Here is a 23,457-nt window from a genome sequence, read left to right on the forward strand (position 1 = left end):
GACAGAAGAATCACAGTTTCGCAGCTACTTAAGACCCTCAGCAACTTAGTGAAACCCTGTTTCAAAATAAAGACTCAGAGGTAGAATGTTCCTGGGTTCAATCCCCTGTACCATAAGAAAACCCTCATTCCACAATTTAAATGTAAATAATCATATTTTTTCCAAAAACTGAACATATACCAGCCCACAAAGCAAGTCTACACAAATAGCCAAACAAAAACCAATAACCAAAAAAAGTTTTAAAAAAGTAACATTCAAAGCTGGGCACAGCGGACCATGCTTGTAATCCCAGGTTTTGGAAGGCTGAGACAGGAGGATCACAGTTCACAGACAGCCGCAGCTACTTAGTGAGGCCCTCTGCAACTCAGCGAGACCCTCTTTCAAAATAAAGAATAAAATGTAGTGGTGGTAGAATGCCCCTGGGTTCTATTCCCAGTACAGCAAAAAATAAAAAAGTAACATCCAGTGAGCAGAAAAAGGAGTTCTTAGAATTAAAGTGTGGGAGCAGCAGAAGAATCCCTGTTGAATATGTGGGAAATTGAAGTGCCTCATCAAGAAAAACTATAAGACAAGAAAGCAGAAATCAGGAGAGAAAAGATAAGAGTATTAGAGTATCTGTCTGGTAGTTCCAACATCACCACAATAGGAATTTCCAAAAAGAAACAACAGAAGTTAAAAAATATAAAGACCAAGTGAGACTGAAGGCCTGTGAGTGCAGAGGTAGACAAGCAAAAGCCTGTCGGAGCTGGGCTTCCTGCTGACCCCGGGCTGTGCGTCCAACCCAAATGCAGACTCCAAGGGGAACCTGACTCAGGTGTTGGCTGGTGCTTCACTTGTCAGGATCAGAAGATGGGGAAGTCATTTTTCTCCCTTCAGTGTTCAGCCTCAGAAGACAACCATCGACTATTTCCCTGCTGGATGTCCATTGTCTGGTCCACACTAGGAACTCCCAAATACCCTGATTCTGATGAGCCTCATATTTCCTGACTTCTCTGATTTATGACCTGATTTCTCTGGTTTCCCCCAAAGGACCTCTTAAAACTGTCAAGGAACCAAAACCAGATTCAGACGCACAGGTCCTATTCCACATATTTTCTCCTGGAAATATTATTCCTTTTGTTGCAAATCTAGGTGTGAGCTTATTTCCAAAATTTTGCGCATATGTGTGATGGAATGTTAAAGAAAAACAGATGTTTGGTAAACAGGGAAGTCAGTAAAGAGGTTGCTTTGAGATGTGATGGGGTTGGCATGTAATGTGATAGTAATGCTCAACTTCACTAAGAAGTGGTGTGAATGTGGGCATTCCCTTCATTATTTAACTTTCTCATCTAGTTCTTATACATTCATGTGGTTTGAGAGACAAACTAATTTTTAGCGTGTGACCAAGTAGAGTTTATCCCAGTAAATAATTCAGCATTAAAAAAAATCAAGTGGTTCTACTCAAGTATTGAACATGATTGAGAAAGTCATTGTTTTTACTAAGTGGAGTCCACATTTTTCAAGGTACACATCCATTGGCCTGGTAGCAACCAATGTCAATATTTAGTGAGTTAAGATATTAAGATGTGAATATGGCAGATGCTACTGTTATTCTAAATACCCATTTTTCTTCTAAGAAGTGATGCTTCATACTCCAAGGCTGTCAGGCTTGGCCATGGACTTTCTGACAATGAAATTTGACTGTATTTGGCATATGATACTACTGAACAGTACCATAGAAGAACACAATGGCTCTGACCCATGAGGACAGCACATCACTGACTCCTCAGTCTGAGCAGCCCCTCCAGTCTAGGACCCAGCATTGCAAAAAAAAAAAAAAAAAAAAAAAAAAAAAAAAAAAAAAAGAGGTTGCACCAATAAAGATGATCATGGAAGCAAAGAACAGGACTTTTTGTTGCAATCTGGGGTTATTTGTTAGACTGAGCTATAGTGAATTGCTCTTAAGTAGATTTTGCAGTGAAAGAAAGGAGAAAACAGAAGTCCAAGGTTATAGCCTATGAGGAGAGGATTCGGTTACTTTATGTAAGATCTGGTTAGTTGGGAGGGAAGACATAAATATCAGAGGAAGACTAACAATCCAAATTAGAAAGGAGGATGCTTGACTACAAGGTACTACAAGACCTGCAGAGACAAAGCCAAAGATACAGGGTGAAGGGTGGTCCTCATAGATGAGAAAGGACTGTGCCAAAGTAACAAAGGAAGAATATAGAGAAAATTCAAGTTGAAAGAGCATTGATCAAAATTAAGAAAGAAGGTCCCCATAGCCACACAATTCACAATTGCCAAACTATGGAATCACCCAAGATGTCCATCAACAGATGAATGAATTACAAAACTATGGGATATGTACACAGTGGAATTTTACTCAGCCATAAAGAAGAACATAATTATATCATTTACAGGGAGATATGATGGAATTGGAGAACATTATGCTAAGTGAGTTTAGTCAATCACAAAAAGTAAGAAAAGGGATGCTCTCCCTATTATACAGAAGCCATATATATAAAGAACTCTATATAAAGAAGGAAAAACCATAGATTAGCAAATAAGGTGACCTAATTTGAGGGGAATGGGGGAGAAGAGGGAAATTCCCTAATGTACATGATGTACATTCACAAACATATCAAAGCCACTCACTAAGACAAACATGAGGAGAGATGGGGGAGGGAATGGAGTCAGAACTGGGGAAGGGCTGATTGAGAAATGTGTGCATGTATGTCTCCACCTCTCCATTAAGACGTATGACTACAATGCACCAATAAAAAGAAAAAAAGGAAGGAAGGAAGGAAGGAAGGAAGGAAGGAAGGAAGGAAGGAAGGAAGGAAAGGAAGGAAGGAAGGAAGGAGGAAGGAAGGAAAGAAGGGAGAGAGGGAGGAGGAGGGAAGGAAGGATGAAGGAAGAAAATCCCAATCTTGTAAAAAAAAAAAAAAGGAGAGAGTGAGGCCAGCTGCTGGCAGTGAGATGGATACATGGGGTGAAAAAGGGACTTGAGATTAAAGTTGGTTTTGAGGAGCTAGAATGCAGTTTGTATTCACAGTGCTGATCCAGGTATCTGCTAATCATCAAAAAATGTGCATATCATTAATATTGGTTGTACACTGACGTAATGAAAATGAAGAGATACTTTGCCTTCCTACTAAGCCTGAATCTATATAAAATTCAATTGGCCTTAGAACTATGTCCTTTATCAGTACTTTCAATAGACACTGACATACCATAAATAGTTAAAAATAAAACTTGATAAGGCTATATTTCCCAGGTATATTTAAGTCCATGATTTTCACAAATTAAATGTTAAGATACTTTGAGCCGGGCGTGGTGGTATATGCTTGTAATCCCAACATTCGGGAGGTGGAGACAGGAGGATCACTGTTTGTGGACAGCCTCAACTACTTAGTGAGGCCCCTTGCAACTCAGTGAGACCCTGTTTCAAAATAAAGAAAAAAAATAAGGGCTGGGGTTTATCTCAGAGACAGAATGCCCCTAGGTTCCATCCCCAGTACCAAAAAATAAAATAAAATAAAAGTTAAGATACTTTGAATGAACAAATTAAAGAAATAAGTGATTTGGAAATGGAGGTATTTCAAACTAAATTTGAGCACAAAATTTACTAGCTTTCTCTCATAAATTATATTAAATTAGTTACTCAATAAAACTACTTAAATCTTTAACTTAAAATACACTTAAGCTTACAATTACTTATTAAAACTACTGTATTTCTTTACACAACTCATTTTGCATGAGTCTTCCAAATTCTTTGACTACAAATCTAGAATAGTAATAGTGCACTGTAATCTGTGTTAAATTAATAAAGGAAAAAGTTGTTTCATAATTACCCTGGTAAAGAGAGGTTCTAAGCCATTGGGAGCAGTGGTTGGACGAAATCTCCTCCTCCTCCATGTTTCAGACCGATTTTCCCTTGTGATCTTTCCATCTGGGGGAGGAGGCAGAGGAGGAATAGGCATCATGTAACTGTTAATGTTCGGAAGTTGATATGGATTCGTTCTCTGTGAATTGTTCGTGGAATTCCTGAACTTCATCATTGCCTTCTTGCCCTGGAATCACATTTTATGAGGTAAGAACTAATGAAAGAGAAGCAGTGACCCAACGTAACCCAAAATTAAAAAGGCTGTACCATTGACACTAAATACAGACACAAATGGCATCAATAAACAGACTCCATACCCTGCGTGTCTACTGGAAATGGTATTTTGTATTTTAATAGCAAAATAATAATGCATCAATTTCTAATCTTATATAATAAAGTTTTAAGCTAACAGAGAGTGATGGCACTTTCATAGTACTGTTGGAATTGTTCCTCAATGATCCACTAAATCTTTGGGGACCTCACAGAGTTATACAATTTAAAACCAAGAAGTCTGTCGGGCACGGTGGGGCACGCTTGTAATCCCAGCACTTGGGAGGCTGAGACAGGAGGATCGCACAGGTTCGAAACCAGCCTCAGCTATTGAGTGAGGCTCTCAGCAACTTAGTGAGGCCCTCTTTCCAAATAAAAATATAAAAAGGGTCTGGGAGTATAGCCTGGAGGTAGATAGCCCCTGGGTTCCATCCCCAGTACCACAAAAATAAATAAATAAATAAATAAATAAATAAATAAATCCAAGAAGTCAGTAATATTATACTTTGAAATAGGATTGGGTAATAATCTTAGTAACAGGTAGTTGGTACTTTTTTCATGTTCTGATTTCACCTCTCTAGATATGAGAATATCTAGGGCTGGCAAAACTGAACAAAATGGAAATATCATGTACTAGTTGAATTGTTTCAACCCTTATGGAGGGCAAATTGGGATATTTTTCAAAATTTTAAAGCACATGCTATTATACCTAGAAATTCTACTGCTAGGAATAAACCCTATACAAGTAACTACACACGTATACTAATATATACATGTATAATACACACATGTGTGTACATAAATATATAGATGTATATGTAAATTTACTATATATATGTATATATATCTTCCTACTGGGAAAGTACATTTTAAATATTTCCATTGATATTATATACATATGTAAAATATTATTGTCAATCTCAATATCTTGTATGGGGAAGAAGAGGAGTAGGGAAGAAACTAGAGGAGAAAGCTCACCAACTACTGTGTACATGTATCTCTCTATTACTCTGAACTACATTATGATGCCAGACTAAAATGTGCCAGGAAAAGAATATTATTTTTAAAAGGTAACATCCCAATAGAAAGATACTTCATTAAAGTTTGTGTTGTTTGTATAATAGATATAAGGCTATAAAAATATGAATCTACTTATTCTAGCATAGAAGAGTACAGGCAGTATGATCCTATATTTCTTTTAAGTAACTTATATGTAAATTTTGATTTAAAAAAAAGGAAAACTGGAAGAAGTTGAACATGGGGATATATATTCATATTGTTTGAAAGTTCAATCATCATATATTGCCTTTGTAATTGTACCATAAATAATTATATTACATTTGGGGAGATACATTTGAGTTCCTAAATTTTCGCAAATTGATATTGCTTTGTATTTCTGAGGAGCTTTTCAAACATAAAGGAATCTCAAAGGATTTTTATCCTCTTTATAGTAATGTATTTGTTTTTATACTTATATTTATATAATACAGATATGTTATATTTATATTTTTAATTTCTAATTAATTTTAAACCAATTTAGTTCTTACTTTGAGAAATCGAATAGTAAGTTATTTTCTTTTTAGTACTGGAGATGGAACCCAGGGGCATTCTACCTCTGAGCAACACCCTCAGGCCTATTTTTTTTCTTTATTTTGAAACAGGGTCTCAATGAGTTGCAAAGGGCCTCACTAAGTAGCTGAGGCTGTCCAAGAACCTGGATCCTCCAGTCCCAGCGTCCCAAATGCTAGGATTACAAGCGTGTGCCACCATGTCTGACATAAGTTATTTTTAAGAAAGTGATTCTCCTGACATATTTTTCTGCTGAATAGGTAAAAGCAGTTTAAATAAAGTCATGTGTAGCCATAATATTTTATTGAAAGTGCTATTTATATGAACAGTAAGGGATTTCAATAGATATTCCACAAAGACTTTACTATTGTTAGAATGGATAGTGAATTGTTATATTTCCATTTGTTTCATAATGGACTACATTTATACTGGAATAATAAGAATAAGTAGGAATAATAAGAACAATAAAATCAATGAGTTTAGAACGTTAGGAGCTTGGAGATTTTAAATATGTATATTTAAATATACATATATATATGCATATATATAAAAAGCAATAAGTATATATATATATATATATATATATATATATATATATATATATATTTCTGACCAGGCATCAGTCAATTTCATCCCGTATTTGAAAACGGTTTAGTAATATTTTTATTTCTTTGGCACTGAGGATTAAACCCTGGGACATTCTACCTCCAAGCTATACCCTAAGACCTTTTTTCTACTTTATTTTTTTTCATGTTTCTAATATTTATTATTTATTTATTTATGTTTATTGGTGCATTATAGTCATACATCTTAATAGGGTACAAGATGGTAGAGACATATATTTACACAACATTCATTTAGCCCTTCCCCAATTCCCTTCCCATTTCTTCTCCTTTCTCATGTTCCACTTAGTGATTGATTTTGATATATTTGTGAATGTACATCATGAACATAAAAAAAAAATTTCCTCTAAGGTCTAGCTAAGTTATTGAGGGTTTTGCTAAGTTATTGAGCCTGGCCTCAAATCTGCAGTGCTCTTGTCTCAGCCACCCTGCCCAACTAGTAGTATTTTTTTAATTGACATGTTATAGTTTTACCTTGCCTTTTTAACCCAAAGTACCTTGAACATCTTTAATCTTTTTTTTTTTTTTTTTTTTGGTGGTACCAGGGGTGGAACCCAGAGGCTTTCTACCTCGGGACTAAACTCCCAGACCTATTTTATGTTTTATTTGGAAACAGGGTCTCACTAAGTTGCTGAGAGCCTCACTAAGTAGCTTAGGCTGGCTTTGAACCTGTGCAATCCTGTCTCAGCCTCCCAAGTACGGGATTTACAAGCATAAGCCACCACACCCGGCTTAATATAACATTTTTAAATAATAGGCTATTACATAGGTAAGTTTCGTATAGTCATTCATTATTACAAAAAGGGTAATACAAAATATTTTTAGATCTTTCTTTGCACATGTATTTCTTGGAGAAATTTCTATATGTAAAAGTGCCTTAGCATGTTTATTTAAATTTCTAACATTGCCTTTACAAATACTTCTAAAGTTTTTACCCCTGCCAATCTCTAATCCAGGGAATATTCACTTTTAGGTAAGTGATTACTTTTATTTAACTACATCTCTACTGATCTGTTTGACCAAATTACTTTGCCTAAGTTAAAGATACAGTCTTGCTACTAAGTAAATTTGACTGCCTTTATCTATTGTACCTTCATTTACTTCCTACATGCATACCCTCTACACTTTGAAAAAGCAATAAGAATTTATTAGATGCTTACTACATACAGACTACTATACTCCATTAACAGTTTCTTGTCTGATTTTATATTAAAGCATATTCATCATCCTTACTACTAAAAATAACATGTTTTCTTACAGTATATGATTCTTTTGTACATTATAAATCCAATAAGTTACTTTTGACTGCCTTGATAAATGATATATTGCCCCAGTTCCTAGATCAGTATCTAGCCCATTGTAAGTTTCTAATAAATATTTACTGAATAAAAAGTGAGTTTAGCGATTGAAACTAATATGGAATTGATCTTAATCTTACCAGCATATGTGAGCTACCATTACATGCCTATCTTTCAATAATCCACAACCAAAATCTTGGAAACAGGAAAATAAGAAAGAACCTATGCTAAATTAGTCAGTAAATTCATCCAGTGGCTCAGAGTAGATTTAGAAACTCACATAAATGGAAAAAATAAAATTGCTTCCTAGCCATAAGAAATTAAATATTATCTAATTGATAGTGTTTACCTGCCTAACAAAAAGGTATCTAAGTAGAATTAATTATAGGATCTTAGAAAAGAATATAATTACCTTGGAAAATGTGAAAAGTACTCATCTGAGTACTGCCTAGGAGAGAGGAAATACTACCCATTGGACTTTGAATATTTCCAGTCCTAATGGTAAATTTATCCTTGGAGGACACAGAGGGTTTTAGCCAAAGAACTTTGGGTTTCCTGATGCTTTTGGCCAGCCCATTCCTAAAATGGGATGGGTGCATCAGGCCATCTTAGCCTGATCTCATTAACATTCCATTATATCCTGTTCCCTCATTCTGGTTCTAGGCTTACCAGGCAACCTTCTCATTGTGACCTGGCTTCCCATGCAGCTCTAGGGGGGGAACAATGTAATATTTCATGGTGAATTAATTGACTCTAGTCATAAATTCCTTATTTTGGTTTACTCTAGGGAGAAAAGCGACCTTGTTGTAAGTTATTTTAGCTTGGTTAAGACAATCTCCCAGGACTGACCATTCCTAGACATTGGCTGCAATGGGAAATCTGTAGGCCTTCAATTAGAGATGAGATTCCAGGAGGTGCCAAACTAATTGACTTAAGACCCAACAAGTTCCTGCCTAGCTCTAATCAGTCTTCTTGAGACAAAGAGCCACCATATTTGGACTAATTGGTCCTGCTTTCTGAGATAAATCAACTAAAATAGTTTGTGAAAAGTGTTTCACAAGCTCAAAGCTCATTAAATGGATTAAAATATTAGTTATTCTTAGAGTTACATTTATCCTTTAAGTATGAAACAATCACTTATTCATCTTAATTAGTCTTAGTGTCAAGGCTATCTGTCAAAGATAAAAATATCTTAATTTTATGTCTTGTGTTTTCTAACAAAGAATAGAACATAATTCACCCATTTCAAAATGACAATTATACTTGTGACACAGGTTCTTTCTTAAGCTGGTAAATGTTTCTTCTTCATGTTAGAAACATAAACAGTGCCCTCCCTGGTTAGCAAATGTCCTAATTATTCCTCCCTGTTTAAATAACTCATAATTCATAGTTACCATACCTCCTTCCTGTGCTCTATTTAAATCAGTGAAGATTACCTGGGACATGACCTTGAAAGAGAAGCACTCAAATTCCTGGGTGTGATTAACTCAGCATTTTTTAAAGATGGACATTCTTTTCCTTCTATATTCGACCTTCTAAGAGTCAAACTTGAAGCAATTTCATACACTGATGGGAAAGTAAGTCAGCATGCAAATGCAAACCTATTCTTAGAAAGTTTCATTTTCTAAGTCTCATGCATTTAAAATCTAGAAGAAGTCAACACTGGGTCATTTCTGATAGAAAGCATATCTGGCTATGAACAGTCTTTCCTCTTTGTGTTTCAATCAGCCTTTCAAACTAATGATAAATCATCATATATTATTACAAATTTATTCCTTGTGCTTTCTGCTCAATAAGAAATATGAGAGACCTTCCAGTTAGAGTAAGATATAATTAATCAGAAGTACACAGTAAGTACTCAATGTATACACAGTATGAATTTTACGGGATAGACTAATTGGATGCAACATCTTTTAATAAAAACCTGTGATAACCCAGTATTCCAAACAAGAATAAGAAGACATTTCTTGAAGAAAATAACATTTACCCCAATGGGAAATGGAGCTTCATTTTCCAGCAGTGAGGTTTTTGATCTGGATCCCAAAGTTATCTTTGGAACTCTTCCTACTGCAGACTTACTGGGAAGAGGCTGTAATCGAATTGGAGGCTGCATATTTCCTGGGGCAGTATATGGTCGAGGGGCTGTCTAGACAATTAGGGGAAAAATTCCATTTAAATTAGTATTTTGACATGTTTCCAGAACCAATTAATAACTCAACAAATTGCCTAAAGTAATTAATGGTGCCTTTTTACTGAACAGATTAAACTTTAATTATGTCCTTCCATTATACATACCCTTATGACCCAAAGTATTTGTCAAAACATATGGTGTTGAAGTCCCCAACATAACTAAATGCCACAATTACAGAGCATTCTAGACAAAGGAGATGTCCTCTATTACATGCCTGTATTTTTAGCCATCCTATATAAACTCACTGACAATACTTAAATTATTCTGGGTATAGAATGGCTTTGCCCAATTAAATGTTAAGTTGAATAATGTTCCTATTTTAAAGATCTAAAAGGATAATATTGGAATGGACTCATTTTTGTCTCAATGTTTCCAATATAAATTCTACTTTGAATCCATTAAGCTTTAGGATTAGTGCTGAAGTAAAAGCAGACAACAGAAAAAAGGCAGGTGCTTACCTATATTTTATTACTATTTATTCAACTGCTTCCTTTAAATATTAAGAAAACAAAGAGTTACAATTGTAACTGGCAACTTTGAAAAATGCTGTATAAAAGTGCCTATGTTTACCATACTGGGCATTTTCCACTTGCCTCTTCAGGTCTCCTGTCTCTGTTCTCTGCCTTGCTATCAGCCCTGAAGTCATTCTTGCAGGAACTTATCAACTAACCTCAGTATTGCTGTCAGTTTCTACCAACAAGAGGAACTGCAGGAGATAGAAGGACAGGAGAAGAATGAAACTGGGACCTATATTACCAGCTTCCTTTCCTCATAGAATCTTAATAGGCCAATGGGTCTCTCTCCTGTCATTTCTGCCCCTGTTGGGAAGTGATCTCCTCTCCGGGTACTTCTGGCTAGCTCTGAAATCCAATCTTTCTTTCTCACTTAAGCCTAAGGACAGTGGTTTCCCAATGTGCTGACCAGTGAGTGTACTTAACATCCATACTTAGTTTTCCTTAACCTTGCCTGCTTCTTTGTAAATAGTTTCTTTATTAAACATCTCCTAATTACTCTATTTTTGTGAGCCATCTGTTTCTTGCTGAGCCCCCGACTGATACACTTTCCAATCAGAAATGTACAGCAGTGAGTACCTAAAAGGCACTAAAATGGAGCATTAGAAATATCTTTAGAGGCATCAACAGAATATTATAAATATTATATATTATACACTATATCAATTATAATATATTGATACATTGATCATATCAATTGTATATATTAATTATATTATATATGATAAATACTATAAATACAGATTAACAAGATGTCAAAGTAGGGAAAAGTGAAGCTTTCTGCCTAGTTGTTGTAAGACAGTAGAGAACCAGAGAACCTATCAAGACAATAAGCCATGCATATTTGGGCAAGAGAATATGAGAAGGATGGTACATCGATGTATCATAATAAAGCTTCATTTATTGACTAAAGAATGATGACTGAGCGAGGCATGATGACATACACCTCTGTTCTCAAGTACTTGGGAGATCAAGACAGGAAGATTGTAGGTTCAAGGCAAGCCTCAACAATATAGTGAGACTCAATAATGAGATTCTGTTTCCAAAAAAATGGGCTGGGGGAGTATCTTGGAAGTAGAATGCCCCTGGGTTCAATCCCTGGTATAACACACACAAAATAAATAATTAGTCTTACTGCCATCTTGAGAAGCAATAGTAATTTTTGCCAGGCATGGTGGCGCATGCTTGTAATCCCCGCGCTTAGGACGCGCAGACAGGACAATCATGCAGGTTCGAAGCCTGCCTCTCTGGCTTAGGAGACCCTGCTTCCAAACAAAAAATAGATGTAAAAAATAGGTCTGGGAGTGTAGCCCGGAGGTAGAAGGCTTTCCAGAAACCCCAGTACCACCAAAGGGGGAAAAAAATAGTAATTTTTAACATTTAATGGTGACACAAGTCAACTAGTGTCAAATGAACCATACAAATACTGCCAAACACAGTAACAACCAAATACTTGAGAGAAAAAAACTTAAAATCAAAAGTTCTTAGAATATTTAGGGTAAACCAATGAGGTTAATAAAAATTAGTTCCATGGAAGGATTGAATTTTCTCCAAATGGTTAAGCAAGAGATGAAAATGGATCAGCTAAGAAGAATGGTAAATATAAACATCTAAGTATAAGAGCCAGTTGTAAGCAAGACGTGGCTTATATGGATGAAGGCAACACCCTGGGATTGGTAGATGAATATTGATAACTTCATAGAATAGAAGTGGCACAGCAACTAAGACTAGTGCACATGTGCTGGGGTTGGGGTGGGGCCCTTATGTTTAAGCCTTTGTTATTTTGGTTATCTGCACACTATGTCATAACCGATGCAAGTAGACTGACTGGAACAGAATATGATTCAGCAAAACAGTGGATAAGCCCATGTGGGCCAAAAGAATTTTTAAAAATATGAAAATACATAAAGAGAAATGAAACTAAAGGTTTTAGAACAAGGGAATCAAATCACCCACAAGATTCTTTTATACTATAAAACAAATACGTTCCAAAACATTTTCCTGTCAAATAATCCAAACAACCAAACACACAGAAGAAAAAAACAATCTAATGTAGAAATTCCAGAAAGCAGGTTACTGCAAACTAGAACATGATCTATTGGTTGCTATGCTCTAAATTTTACTTCTGTAAATTTGCATATAAATATCATTCAGTTAGATGAATGTGGCAGTCAAATGTTTAACTGATTACATTTATCTCCAAAAACAAATCTGCACCATTAACTAACAGCTGTGAGCTACAAACTGTTGTAGTTCACATCAGAAGCTACCTTAAATTTGCTAGATTTTAGATTGTTTGTAATATATTTCCACAGAATAAATATGGCACTGGCACTGTAGCTTAACATTCTCAGAACTGTACCAGAATATGAATTGAAATTGACTACATGGTGATTACTCAACTTAGCTGAGCATAGAAGTTCTCAGGGGGTGATTTTTCCAAGAACATGCAGAATTAATTTAAATGACTTTTCACAGTTTTAATGTACTAGTGCAACTAAAAGCCTACATGTTATTATGAAGGTTTAGGTACATCTAGTGACCAAATGCATTATGTTTCAGGGGATGCTTACCTTATTCACTCAAGGAAGTCAATAAACAAATAAATAGTGATATCTCAAAGGGATTCTTATTTGCATCTCAGTGGCACTTGGAGGTCAGCAGTGAAATTTAAAGGACATGCACGCAGGTTGGAAAAACCAAACAAATGCTGTAAAATGGGAAGTACTATTCCCAGATCACAATAGGTATCCCCTAAGGTGCAAGAGCACCACAGGGGGCGACCAAGTGAAGAACCCTGGCTTACCAGGGAGAAAGGCTTTTCAAGTGCTGGTATCAATGTTTCCTGTAATTTTTTAAATTACTTTCTCACTCCTGCCACATTAAGATCTCCTGGATGTATCATAAACTATTTATTGAGGGTGTTCAGCTGGAAAATTGAAAAGAAAGCTTTTAAAGGGTTTTCCTCTGTGAAACAAGTGGAAAGACACAAAACATCACTTGGTTGTTTCTTTTGTTTCAACCGGGTTAAGCCTTTGAGACTCTAGTGAATTGCCATCCAATAAAGAAATCATGTGTGTGTGTGTGTGTGTGTGTGTGTGTGTGTGTGTGTGTGTGTGTATTCAAATCAAACCTGGAAGTAGGGTAACAACAATAAAAAAAAAAAAAAGATGGTTGTTGTCCATCCTTGAGCTGTTCATCAGGAAATGTCAAAACATATTTACTTTTTGAAATATGTCAAAGATTAACACCAAATAAGATGAAACTACTTCCACAACCTGTGAAAACATTGCCATTTCTCTGTAAATATTGTACAATACAAAAAAGTTCATGCTAACAAGGAAATAGGTTACACAAAGAAAGAATAAAGATGTAGTCAAGCAATTCAGTTGTAACTTGAACCATCAGCCTGCAGCGAATATTTTGCAAATCATTTCCTGTATCTGTGTTGTTTCAAACGACCTTACCCTCCGCTGAGTAAATGCCATCTCTGGGTTTTAAATGAAATAAATCAAGCTGGAATAAAATAAAAGTATGTTGTTTCTTCACATAGAATTTCCATATATTTAATTCTTTTTATTTTAGGGTATGTGCATAGACTTTTGATAAAAGAAGCCCAAATCTTAATATCTAGTCAAAATGCAACAGAGCATCATTGAATATGTGCAGCAAAGTTGGTAGTGGGGGAACAACAAGAACAAAAACCAGAGGTCAGAAAATATAGAACATATGTGAAAAGCAGCTTGTGGTTCAAGTTTGCTGCATTGTAGGATGCTAAATGGGGGGATATTGAAATAGCTAACTTGAAGTCATGTGGTTTAGGATCTTAAACAGCAGATAATTCTGGCCTTTCCTATAGGTAATACAGAGCCAGGAAGCCATTGGTCACAGAAGTAATATAAGTTAACCTGCACTTCAAGAAAACTGATCCAGCAATAACAAGCAAAATGGGTTTGGTCAAAGTGATTTTGACGAATGAAGGTGGGATATTCAGTAGAGACAGCTGAAAAGATAAAAAATGGTTTTGGTTTGCTGGCTCTTTTAAAGATGATACTTTCCATAGATAAAACTTGCAGAATTATGCTGACACATACAGTCTCAGAAAGCACCCTTTTTGAGATTAATAAGAAATCATGGGTTAATTATCTGGGGCAGAGTTAAATATGACTCACCAATGTTTGTAGACTTGAATGTCCTTCATCCAGCAAAACACTGTGGCCACGGTTATTCTTTGGGCCGATTGGGGGATGGGGAGACAGGATTGGCATGTTATTTTCGATAGATTGCCTTGTGTGCTCTCCCTAGAATAAGAACGAGATTTAATGAACAGATGCATAGTTAGTAACCTATGTTAAGTTAGTGTTTAACATAGATCTGTGCATGACTTTGAGACCAAAGAACCTTCTCAGTCTTTGCAAGAGTGCTACTTTCTGAGACCTGCTAATATGGTGAAAAAAAAAGTTTTCACATCATATCATGGAGCCAAGTGTGGTGTTGAGGGCCAACAAATTGAAACTGCTTTAGGTATACACAAAGACCTAGCTACAGATAAGGAGTGTATCCTCTGTTTTCGCTAAAATATTTATTCGTCTATTTTTGTTGGTTGGTTGGTTGGTTGGTTTTTTTGGTGGTACTGGGGTTCCTGGAAGCCCTTCTATCTCCGGGCTACACTCCCAGACCTATTTTATATTTTTATTTGGAAACAGGGTCTCTTAAGCCAGAGCTGCTGGCTTCGAACCTGCTGGATCCTCCTGTCTCCGCCTCCCAAGCGCAGGGATTACAAGCGTGCGCCACCATGCCTGGCTTTATTAGTCTATTTTAAGCAGACCGCTTTATAGTGAATTCCCTACACTACTTTAGTCAGTAGAGATTAGCAGTGCTTTTCCTATCTTAGAAAATAATTTAACAATGTCATTAAGCAAAAATGGGCTACATATTAAATACAGTGGACCTAAAGCATGTCTTCTGCCGATTGCAGTTATAAAATAAACTGTGAAAAATAAAAATCCTGTAGGGTGGGCCTGGAGTGTCTACAATAAATCCCTGTGGGTGGTGCAGTTAGTTTCCTAATCCAGACATAGGCACCTGGTTTCCTGTGTCTAGCAACCTGGGCAGGAACCGAAGAAGCATAGACAAGCAGCTTACCCTGCTTTAGCAGAGTTAGCCACTCTATTTCAAGGAACCATTTTCTCCCATCCACATTTCAGCAGGTAAATCATAAAATCTGTAAGTCAATTCTTGATGTGGGACACTATTTGCCAAGCTGAATTCATCACAGATCTCTATCCTCCAACTTTCTGATCTTGAAACACTCACCTATCTGCTGTCATTTAACACTTTTGTAACAAGCTTATTATTCAACCCTGATAAAACAGAACTGAGCCTATCAGGCAAGAGGGGAAAATTGCTGTCTTAATTGGTAAGTGAGCTCTAGAAGCTTTACAAATACTCATCGGTTTATGAAACATGTCTCAGGCCCCACGTTTGTAATACTACACAGAAAATTAAGAACAACATGTGATTTCCAATGGCTCAAGAAACTTAATAAAACTGCCAACCTAAACTGAAAGCTTTCCAACATGCCTAATTGAATCTATCCTCTCTTGATTCAAATTTATATATTTCATAAGTTCACTGCAAAGAAGGACTATCGAATACAAAAATAGAAAACAAGCAAGGAATTTTAAAATGCCTCTTCATACAAAATGTCTTAAATCTTATTATGCTTTCTTTCGCTCAGGAGGATCCTTCCCACCATAATTTGCAAGGGTGACATTCACATGGAAATGTGCCACTGCATAATTCTTAAAATGCCCTATTTTTCATCACATTGGGAACATTACTATCTATTTTTACTTTCTTAAGAGAGACAAAGATCTTTTGGCCTCTATCACAGGAAAATAGAAAAGCGAAATTTCAGATGTGAAAAGAATGTTTACAAGTTCAGCTTTGAAAGGTTTGTGCCTTAATACAATTTATTTTATATAAATAGCTCCCATCTTGTCATGATCATCTGTAATGATGATGGTCACAACTTGGGCTTGGAATAACCAGTATCTAACCTCAGCTATGTGTTACCCAAAGGTCTAGTGCCTTGGGGAACTTCAGTAACAATATGGCTGGATTTGAAATAACAAAATAATATTAAGAAGCAAAAGAGAATATGTAGTTCCTTACCTTTAATCTCTGAATTCTCTCCTTCCTCGCTAAGGTCTCCAGTTTCTTTTTGACTTCAAGCTGATGGTAGCGCTAGGCATACAGGAAAGAATGAAGAACGGAATCATATCAATCATTGCAAAGAAATTTTTTAGAGGAAAATAATCCCAATAGATAACTCTACTCTCAATTACCCCTCTTGTCATTGATATGGAGAAGAGCCACCTGCATAAGTGTGCAGGTGGGAATATGAATTGGCACTACTCTTTAGAACAACAATTACAAATACATCTTAGTCAGTTAAAAGTATTTATGCCTTTTAACAAGTAAATTTCACTCTGAAACCAAGGGGAAAACTGAACAATAATTTTTAAATGTTTTATACACAAAGATACTATTTGCAAGTTCTCCCCCTCCCCTTTTCTTCAAAGCAAAAGTGTAGAAGCAATATAAATTTTGAAGAGAATGGTTAAATGTTTGGCACATTTCTATTATGGAATAGAATGTAAGCATTAAAAGAAGATTAATAAAGATTTTGTTTTTAAAAACTGGACAATGCTACTACCATCAACTATGTGTACATATATAAAAATACCAGCATCATTCTCAATACCTTGTATTGCGAAGTGGGGAGATGGGGGGGCAGGGGGACCCTCCAAGTGCTGTGTGCATATATGTCAATGTTAACATGACTTACATTATGATGTGAGACTATAGTGCACCAATAAAAGCATGTTAAAATATTTTTTTAAATGGAAAATGCATGTAATTCAGGAAAAAGCAATATACAGAACTACACAAAAATACAACTTAATTGAGCAAACTCTCATCACATACTTGACCTTGTGCTAAGCAGTGGTTTCACACACATCATCTTTTTTGAATAACTTTAATCACCAAGCAGTCCTGTTTAACAAACAGAGAAACTGAGGCAGAAAATCATGAATTTGCCTCAAGTCAGACATGTAGTCAGTTACAGAGCTCTAATCTAAACCTTTGTCTATCTAACATATACCTCACAGTTTTTTGGCTTTGTGCTTTATGAAACCATGTCCTTCAACCAGCAAAGAATGATTTTATTATTGCATAAATATGAATAAGAACCTAAAAAGAGTAAAATAGCAGCTGTCTCTGATAATAAGAACTATATGTGATTATTTCCCTTTATTATGCTTTGTGTTTTCCAATTTTTCTGTGATATATTAATTTTATAGTTTAAAAATATAACGCACATAAAAAATTATCTGCTTACAGTCCAATCTGAAATCATTTGGATACATTTGAGAATGTTTCTTTATTGGCCCTTAGGAGAAAAAACAAGCATCTTTTCTCTGTTCTTGACCCCCTTTCACAGCTTTGGGGTCCCTTTCAGACTCAATCTTTCTCTTCCTAAGTATCATCAATCCTCTTCCTGACACTTCTCTCCCCTCTCCCTCTTCCTCTGATCTCTCACCCACTTATCACTCAACTTGATTACATCCACTATCAATTATTTTCCATCTTCTACTCATTCCCAGTTCTCTGTAGTGAGCCCTTGCTCTTCACCACCAGCTGAAACTACTGTCCCCCAGGCCACTGATATCTCTGTCTTCTGGATCAAGCCTGATTTCCTTTTATCCCCAGCACCCATCCTGCAGCTTGTACAAACTTCTTGGGCTTGGTGGCTCTTGGGTTCCCCACAGCACACGCCACCCCCAGCCTGGAAACAAAACCTCAGAGTTGCTCTGGCTTTTTTTTTTTTTTTTTTTTTTTTTGTCTCTCATTCAGTCACTTTAAAGCTTTTCCTGTCTTCAGTGTCTCTGCAGACAGCTGCATCTCCCCGACATTGCCACTTCTGCGCTGAGCCCACACCCTCTGGCAACAGCTTTCTAATTGACCTCCCACCTCCAATCTCTTCCAGCTCATTAATCCATCTTCCACATTTTTAGCAACATCATCTTTCTAAAACTGCTCTGCTCATTTATTTCACTCTCCTGCTGAAAAACATCCCATCGCCTCATCACCCACACTCCAGACCTCCAGACCGAGCTGGAAATTGAAGGCTCTTCTGGAAAGGGGCCCAACTCACTGCAGAGGGCCACTTTCTTCCTGCCAGGCCTTTCAAACAGCCTACTGTACAGCCTGGCTTCTGGAGCTTTCCCTTTCATTCACAGTGTCATAATTTCACCCTTGCTGTCTATACAACTTAGAGTGCCTCCCATACATTTTCATGGGAACTTTAACTTGACAAGATTTGTTCTAAACAGCAGTACCTTTCTCAGCCTCCTCTGACTCCCACCTAAGATGGCCCTCCTTCCTTTCTCTTCTAAGCTAGCTTGTTTACCTCTCTCTTCTGGTACTCAGTCACTCTCTGCACCCTTCTTTATTTAAATTAAATCTTGCTTCTACAACATGTAGCCTCATTTTGGCACAATGAAAAGCCTGCACTACGGGAGTACTAAACAGAATCAGCATAATCTAAATGGGGGGAAAGATGTGACAATTTAGAGAAAAAAGTGTTCTAATTCTAGTATATTAACATATTATATAGGTTGAGTATCCCTTATCCAAAATAGTTGAGAACAATGTTTCAGATTCCAGAGTTTTTCAGGTTTGGGAATATGTGCATAGACTTCACCAGTTCAACATCCCTAAGCTGAAAAATATGAAACAATTTCAAATAGAAAAGTGTTTAGGCATCACGTTAGTGCTCAAAAATTTTTAGATTTCAGAGTATTTCAGATTTCAAATTCCAAAATCTGAAAAACTCTGGAATCTGAAACATTGTTCTCAACTATTTTAATTAATACTATTATAAGAAAGGAATTGGGGAATGATAAACAATGATTCTATGTATTCTTGTACATGATATAAAACAAAATAAATTCTTAAAAAATATTACATATATACATATACCTCAAGTATAATGGCACTATTATAATGGTAGCATAATAATAAATATTTTTAGTGACACTAAACTTAGTTTTAATTTACTGACGAGTCTACAGTTGTTCATAAGTGTTCATTGTACCCACAGGTTAATGGTTTCACAAGCCAAGTTTTCTGATTTACTGCTGTACGGTCAAGCCAAGAAGTGACATGCTTTTTCACAGAGATTAAAATGTTGTTGATGCTAGAAACTACAAGTTTCATGGAGCAAAGCTGAAATAATTTATCAAGTTAGCTAGATATCCCACTAAAAATGCCGTGTCAGATTAAAAGAAAAAATGTGGATGCTTGGGGTTATAAATCTGTGTTGACCAATGTGGCCTAAAGTAGGAGGGACAGCAGATGTTCCAATGCCTATTCCTTGAAACGTAACATAAGGCTGAGCTTCAGAGCCTTAAAAGAATAACAGATCTGAAATAATTCATGGCAGTGGAATTACTGATATTTAAACAGATGCCACTTTTTTTTAGCAAATGGAAATTAAGGTACAGATGGTGAGGGCTGGTATCTTTCAGAGTAGCCATTGTGGATTAAAAATCTACATTTAGAAAATTAAATATCACAAAATATATTATGATGTCCATATTTTTCCCCAGCTGAAATGGAGAAAACCCTGCTCTAGTCTTTTGGCTCCTGGCTACCTAGAGAGATTTTTCAGGTCACTTGATTCCATTTCCTTTTTAGTGAAATAGAGGAAGAGTTCCCCGGCCTCGGGTACAAAACCTTATTATCATATCATAAAAATCAATAATAAGTGATAATAAATATTTGTACCTCCATATCAAGAACCTTATGGAAAATAGCCTGGGCTAAGCACTCCCGGATATATTTTTGGTGGTCTCGCTTCATGATATTTAGCTTGTATTCTTTTTCAGAAAGTATTCTTCCACTTCTTGTGATCTGTCATGAATAAATAAAATATACAGAGAAATACAAAGTAGAAAATGCATTAGTTGCCAAAAAATAGGAGGCAAATAGAGAAGAGAGAGAGAGAGAGAGGGAGAGAGAGAAGGAGAAAGAGAGAGAGAGAAGAGAGAAAGTGGCAGTATCTTCCAAGAATAAAGGAGTGGAACACTATGGTTGATAAACTTTCAGTTTAATGAATATTTCGTAAGAAAAGCGGTGAAAGTAAGCCTCAAATACCCATCATTGTGAAAACGTACACAGGTGGTGCACTTGACGTTTAAAACAAGGTTTTCATTAGAGCAACAATTTTCCCTTGATGGAACCCAGGTGTTCTTTTCATTGCTTTTTTGAACACATTCTGGGAAGAAAGGGGTGGGTGCTACCTTGAAACAAGGAAAACGAGGATCACAGGACTCATGATCTCACAGAAAATAATTCTGAAGGGCAAAACAGGCACTCTACTGAGGATGTCATCAGTTGGTTTTAAAAATAAGTGGTTTCATTATTCTGTTTTCCCACTGCTTTTTCTTCTTCTACTCTCCAGCCCAGAAGGTAATTTAATTTATTGTGATTTCAAATTTCACAGATTATGCAATACTACACATAGGAGGTATTCAATATATGTCTCAAGGAATCATTGTAAGTCCCAGGAGTGGCAGTTTCTGGATTCTTTTTACTTATTTTTCTTTATTTTTTAATCTTTCCAGTGAGCATATTAGTTGTGTATTTCTATTTTTATATCTCCTGTAAATGAAGGGTGTTACCCTTCTCTGATTGTTTATGTTCTTTTCCATTTAAGACCTGCTTTTCTTTTAAAAGTTTAATGGAAGCCACATATTTATTTTAATTTTTTGTTCTAAATTTTACAAACTGTAGTTTTTTTAAGACTGTTTTTGCAACATATTAGAGTATTGCAATAAACTAGAGCTGAATTACAGTTGGTTATTGACATTTTCCAATGGAAGAAAATGACATGTTATATGGAAAGTGTGCTTGAAATCACAAATAACCCAGTTGCAGTCTTTGGAATATGTTGTCCATGGGATATCATGTCACTAGCATTGAATTGGGCTAAAACGTTAGAACCTTCTGGCACCTCACCCTGGGCAGTTAACATGTGTCATGATTATTTCTTCTCTGGGACTATGTCTGATCTTCCCAATTAGACTAGACCCTCCTATAGGGCAGATGTCCTTAACTCTGGGCCTGCATCAGAATCACCTAGAGGGCTTGAAGGAAAACAGATTGATGGGCCCCATCCCAGAGCTCCTGATCCGTGAGTCTAGGTAGGGCTCTCGAATTTGCATTTCCTAACAAGTTCCCAGGTGATGCTGAGCGCAGCTGAGAAGCTGCATTTGAACCACTGCTCTAGAGAAAGGGCTGTCTCTAACTTATTTGAGTTATCATGCATACCAGTATTCAGTAAGTGTTTGCTAATGACGTTGATAAATAACTACAATGTCCTTCCTACTTACACAGGAAGCTCACAGACTGTTATCCAAATAAGCAACTTTAATAACAATCACAATAACAACAATGAGCAATGTAATTATTGCCTTAGCCTACTTCTTATCATCATAATGATCCTGTGGGCTGGCATCATTAGCTTCCTTTTTCAACTGAGGAAGTTGGGGCTGAGAAAGTTCAGTAAGAGGTTTGCTCATGATTTTATGTGTTGTTAATGGCAAAGCCAAGTTTCAGCCAGGTCTGTCTGATAACAAAGCCCCAGGAGACTGCAAAGCAACTCTCTGAGAACTTGGGCTAGAGTGCCAAGCACATAAACAACAATTAGAAATGCAATGTGTGTTCTTTCAACACCCAGACAACCATTGTTCAGAAATCCACTGTGTTTTAAGAAAGTAAATAGCTAACACTTTCAATAACCACACCCCTTTCTTTCAGTGGAAAACTATGATTATTTTTTTCAATATTTTTACATTATAGATACAGAGAGGAATGGAAATTTTATGGAAAATGGCAGCTTTGAAGTTAATGAAAGGCACTAATGTATCAATAAACCATCAGAGGAAATAAAAGTTTAAAAAATTTCAAGAGGAAATGTTGAATTGTTCATGTCTTCCATACTCTATTCTTTGATTATTAAAGACAATATTTTTTCTGAAGATAATAGTCTTCATTGTCCTCATGTTTTATAAAAGGACATTTTCTAGCTCATAGAACATGTTCAATAAACATATGTTGAATATATTAATGAGTAAGCAAATAGGCTATACTGCTGAAAACTCATAAGGACTGTCCCTTATTAAGTCTCTTAATAATTTATGTTTTCTTAATAGTCACTGCAACCTCTCTTCTCATCTTCTGAAACAGTCTCAAATAAATAAAGCAGAACTTTGGAAAGGAAATAATTTTTCTAAAAATGAATAGGGGAAAATATGCCTCTGACTAGTTCAAAGAGGAAACCTGAAAAAATTGGGAATTATTGAACTTCATGAAACAAGAAAGTTGATAGAAAGTAAAGCATATCTTACCAGCCCTGATCTTAAGAGATGCCGCCTTATCCTTGTATTGTTAAAATATCCAGTCAGGTGTTTATCAGTAAGGCTATTATATGCCGCAAGTAATCTGAAACGGAAAAGGAAATCATTAAGGTTTCATGAAGTGTTGCTTGATAACCAAAGCAATTCTTGACTTTCTCAAACCCTTGTTGTTTCTCATCCTCTCTAGTCTGGCCAGCAAGTCAGTCTTGCATGTGTTTAATAAACACGGACCGAGCGCCTATTATTTTCTAGGTTTTATGATAAGAACTGGGAGCTCCAGTTGTCAGGAAGGGCTTTACTGAAGAGTCCTGGTGCCATAGTAGCAGCTCCTTCAGCCTCTCATTACATCCCCAAACACACCTCACACTCACCTGCCCTTCCTCAGTATTTTCTCTCACGTTGTCAGGACACCATGCAGTCTCTAGGCTGCCAAGGCCCATCCTTGGCCTGTCAGCAAGCAGGAGACATGGCGATACATAAGAATCTTTTGGCAGAAAACACCCCAGGGTGCTTGTATTGCCTTCCAGTCCACTCCCATGAGACCTCGAGTTACATTCCACATCACACAATACAGTCACTAAAGTCGTGGTTTCCTCTGCTAGATTTGAAAGTCAGAATAGTTCATGAGTCTTAGT

General features: G+C 36.3%; 1 protein-coding gene across 1 annotated transcript in view; it reads right to left on the reverse strand.

Annotated features, from left to right (window-relative positions):
* Positions 1-23,457, reverse strand: part of ERICH3 (glutamate rich 3) — a gene marked incomplete at both ends in the record, with an annotated part of 110,200 nt that overhangs the window by 57,378 nt on the left and 29,365 nt on the right. Inside the window, 6 exon segments of the mRNA XM_080691444.1 lie at positions 3,837-4,055; positions 9,616-9,774; positions 14,504-14,632; positions 16,509-16,580; positions 20,190-20,315; positions 22,814-22,907. Of these exon segments, the coding sequence (XP_080547570.1) occupies positions 3,837-4,055; positions 9,616-9,774; positions 14,504-14,632; positions 16,509-16,580; positions 20,190-20,315; positions 22,814-22,907 (799 nt within the window).

Source organism: Muscardinus avellanarius (assembly GCF_963383645.1).
Source record: "Muscardinus avellanarius genome assembly, chromosome: 3".
Taxonomy (NCBI): Eukaryota; Metazoa; Chordata; class Mammalia; order Rodentia; family Gliridae; genus Muscardinus; species Muscardinus avellanarius.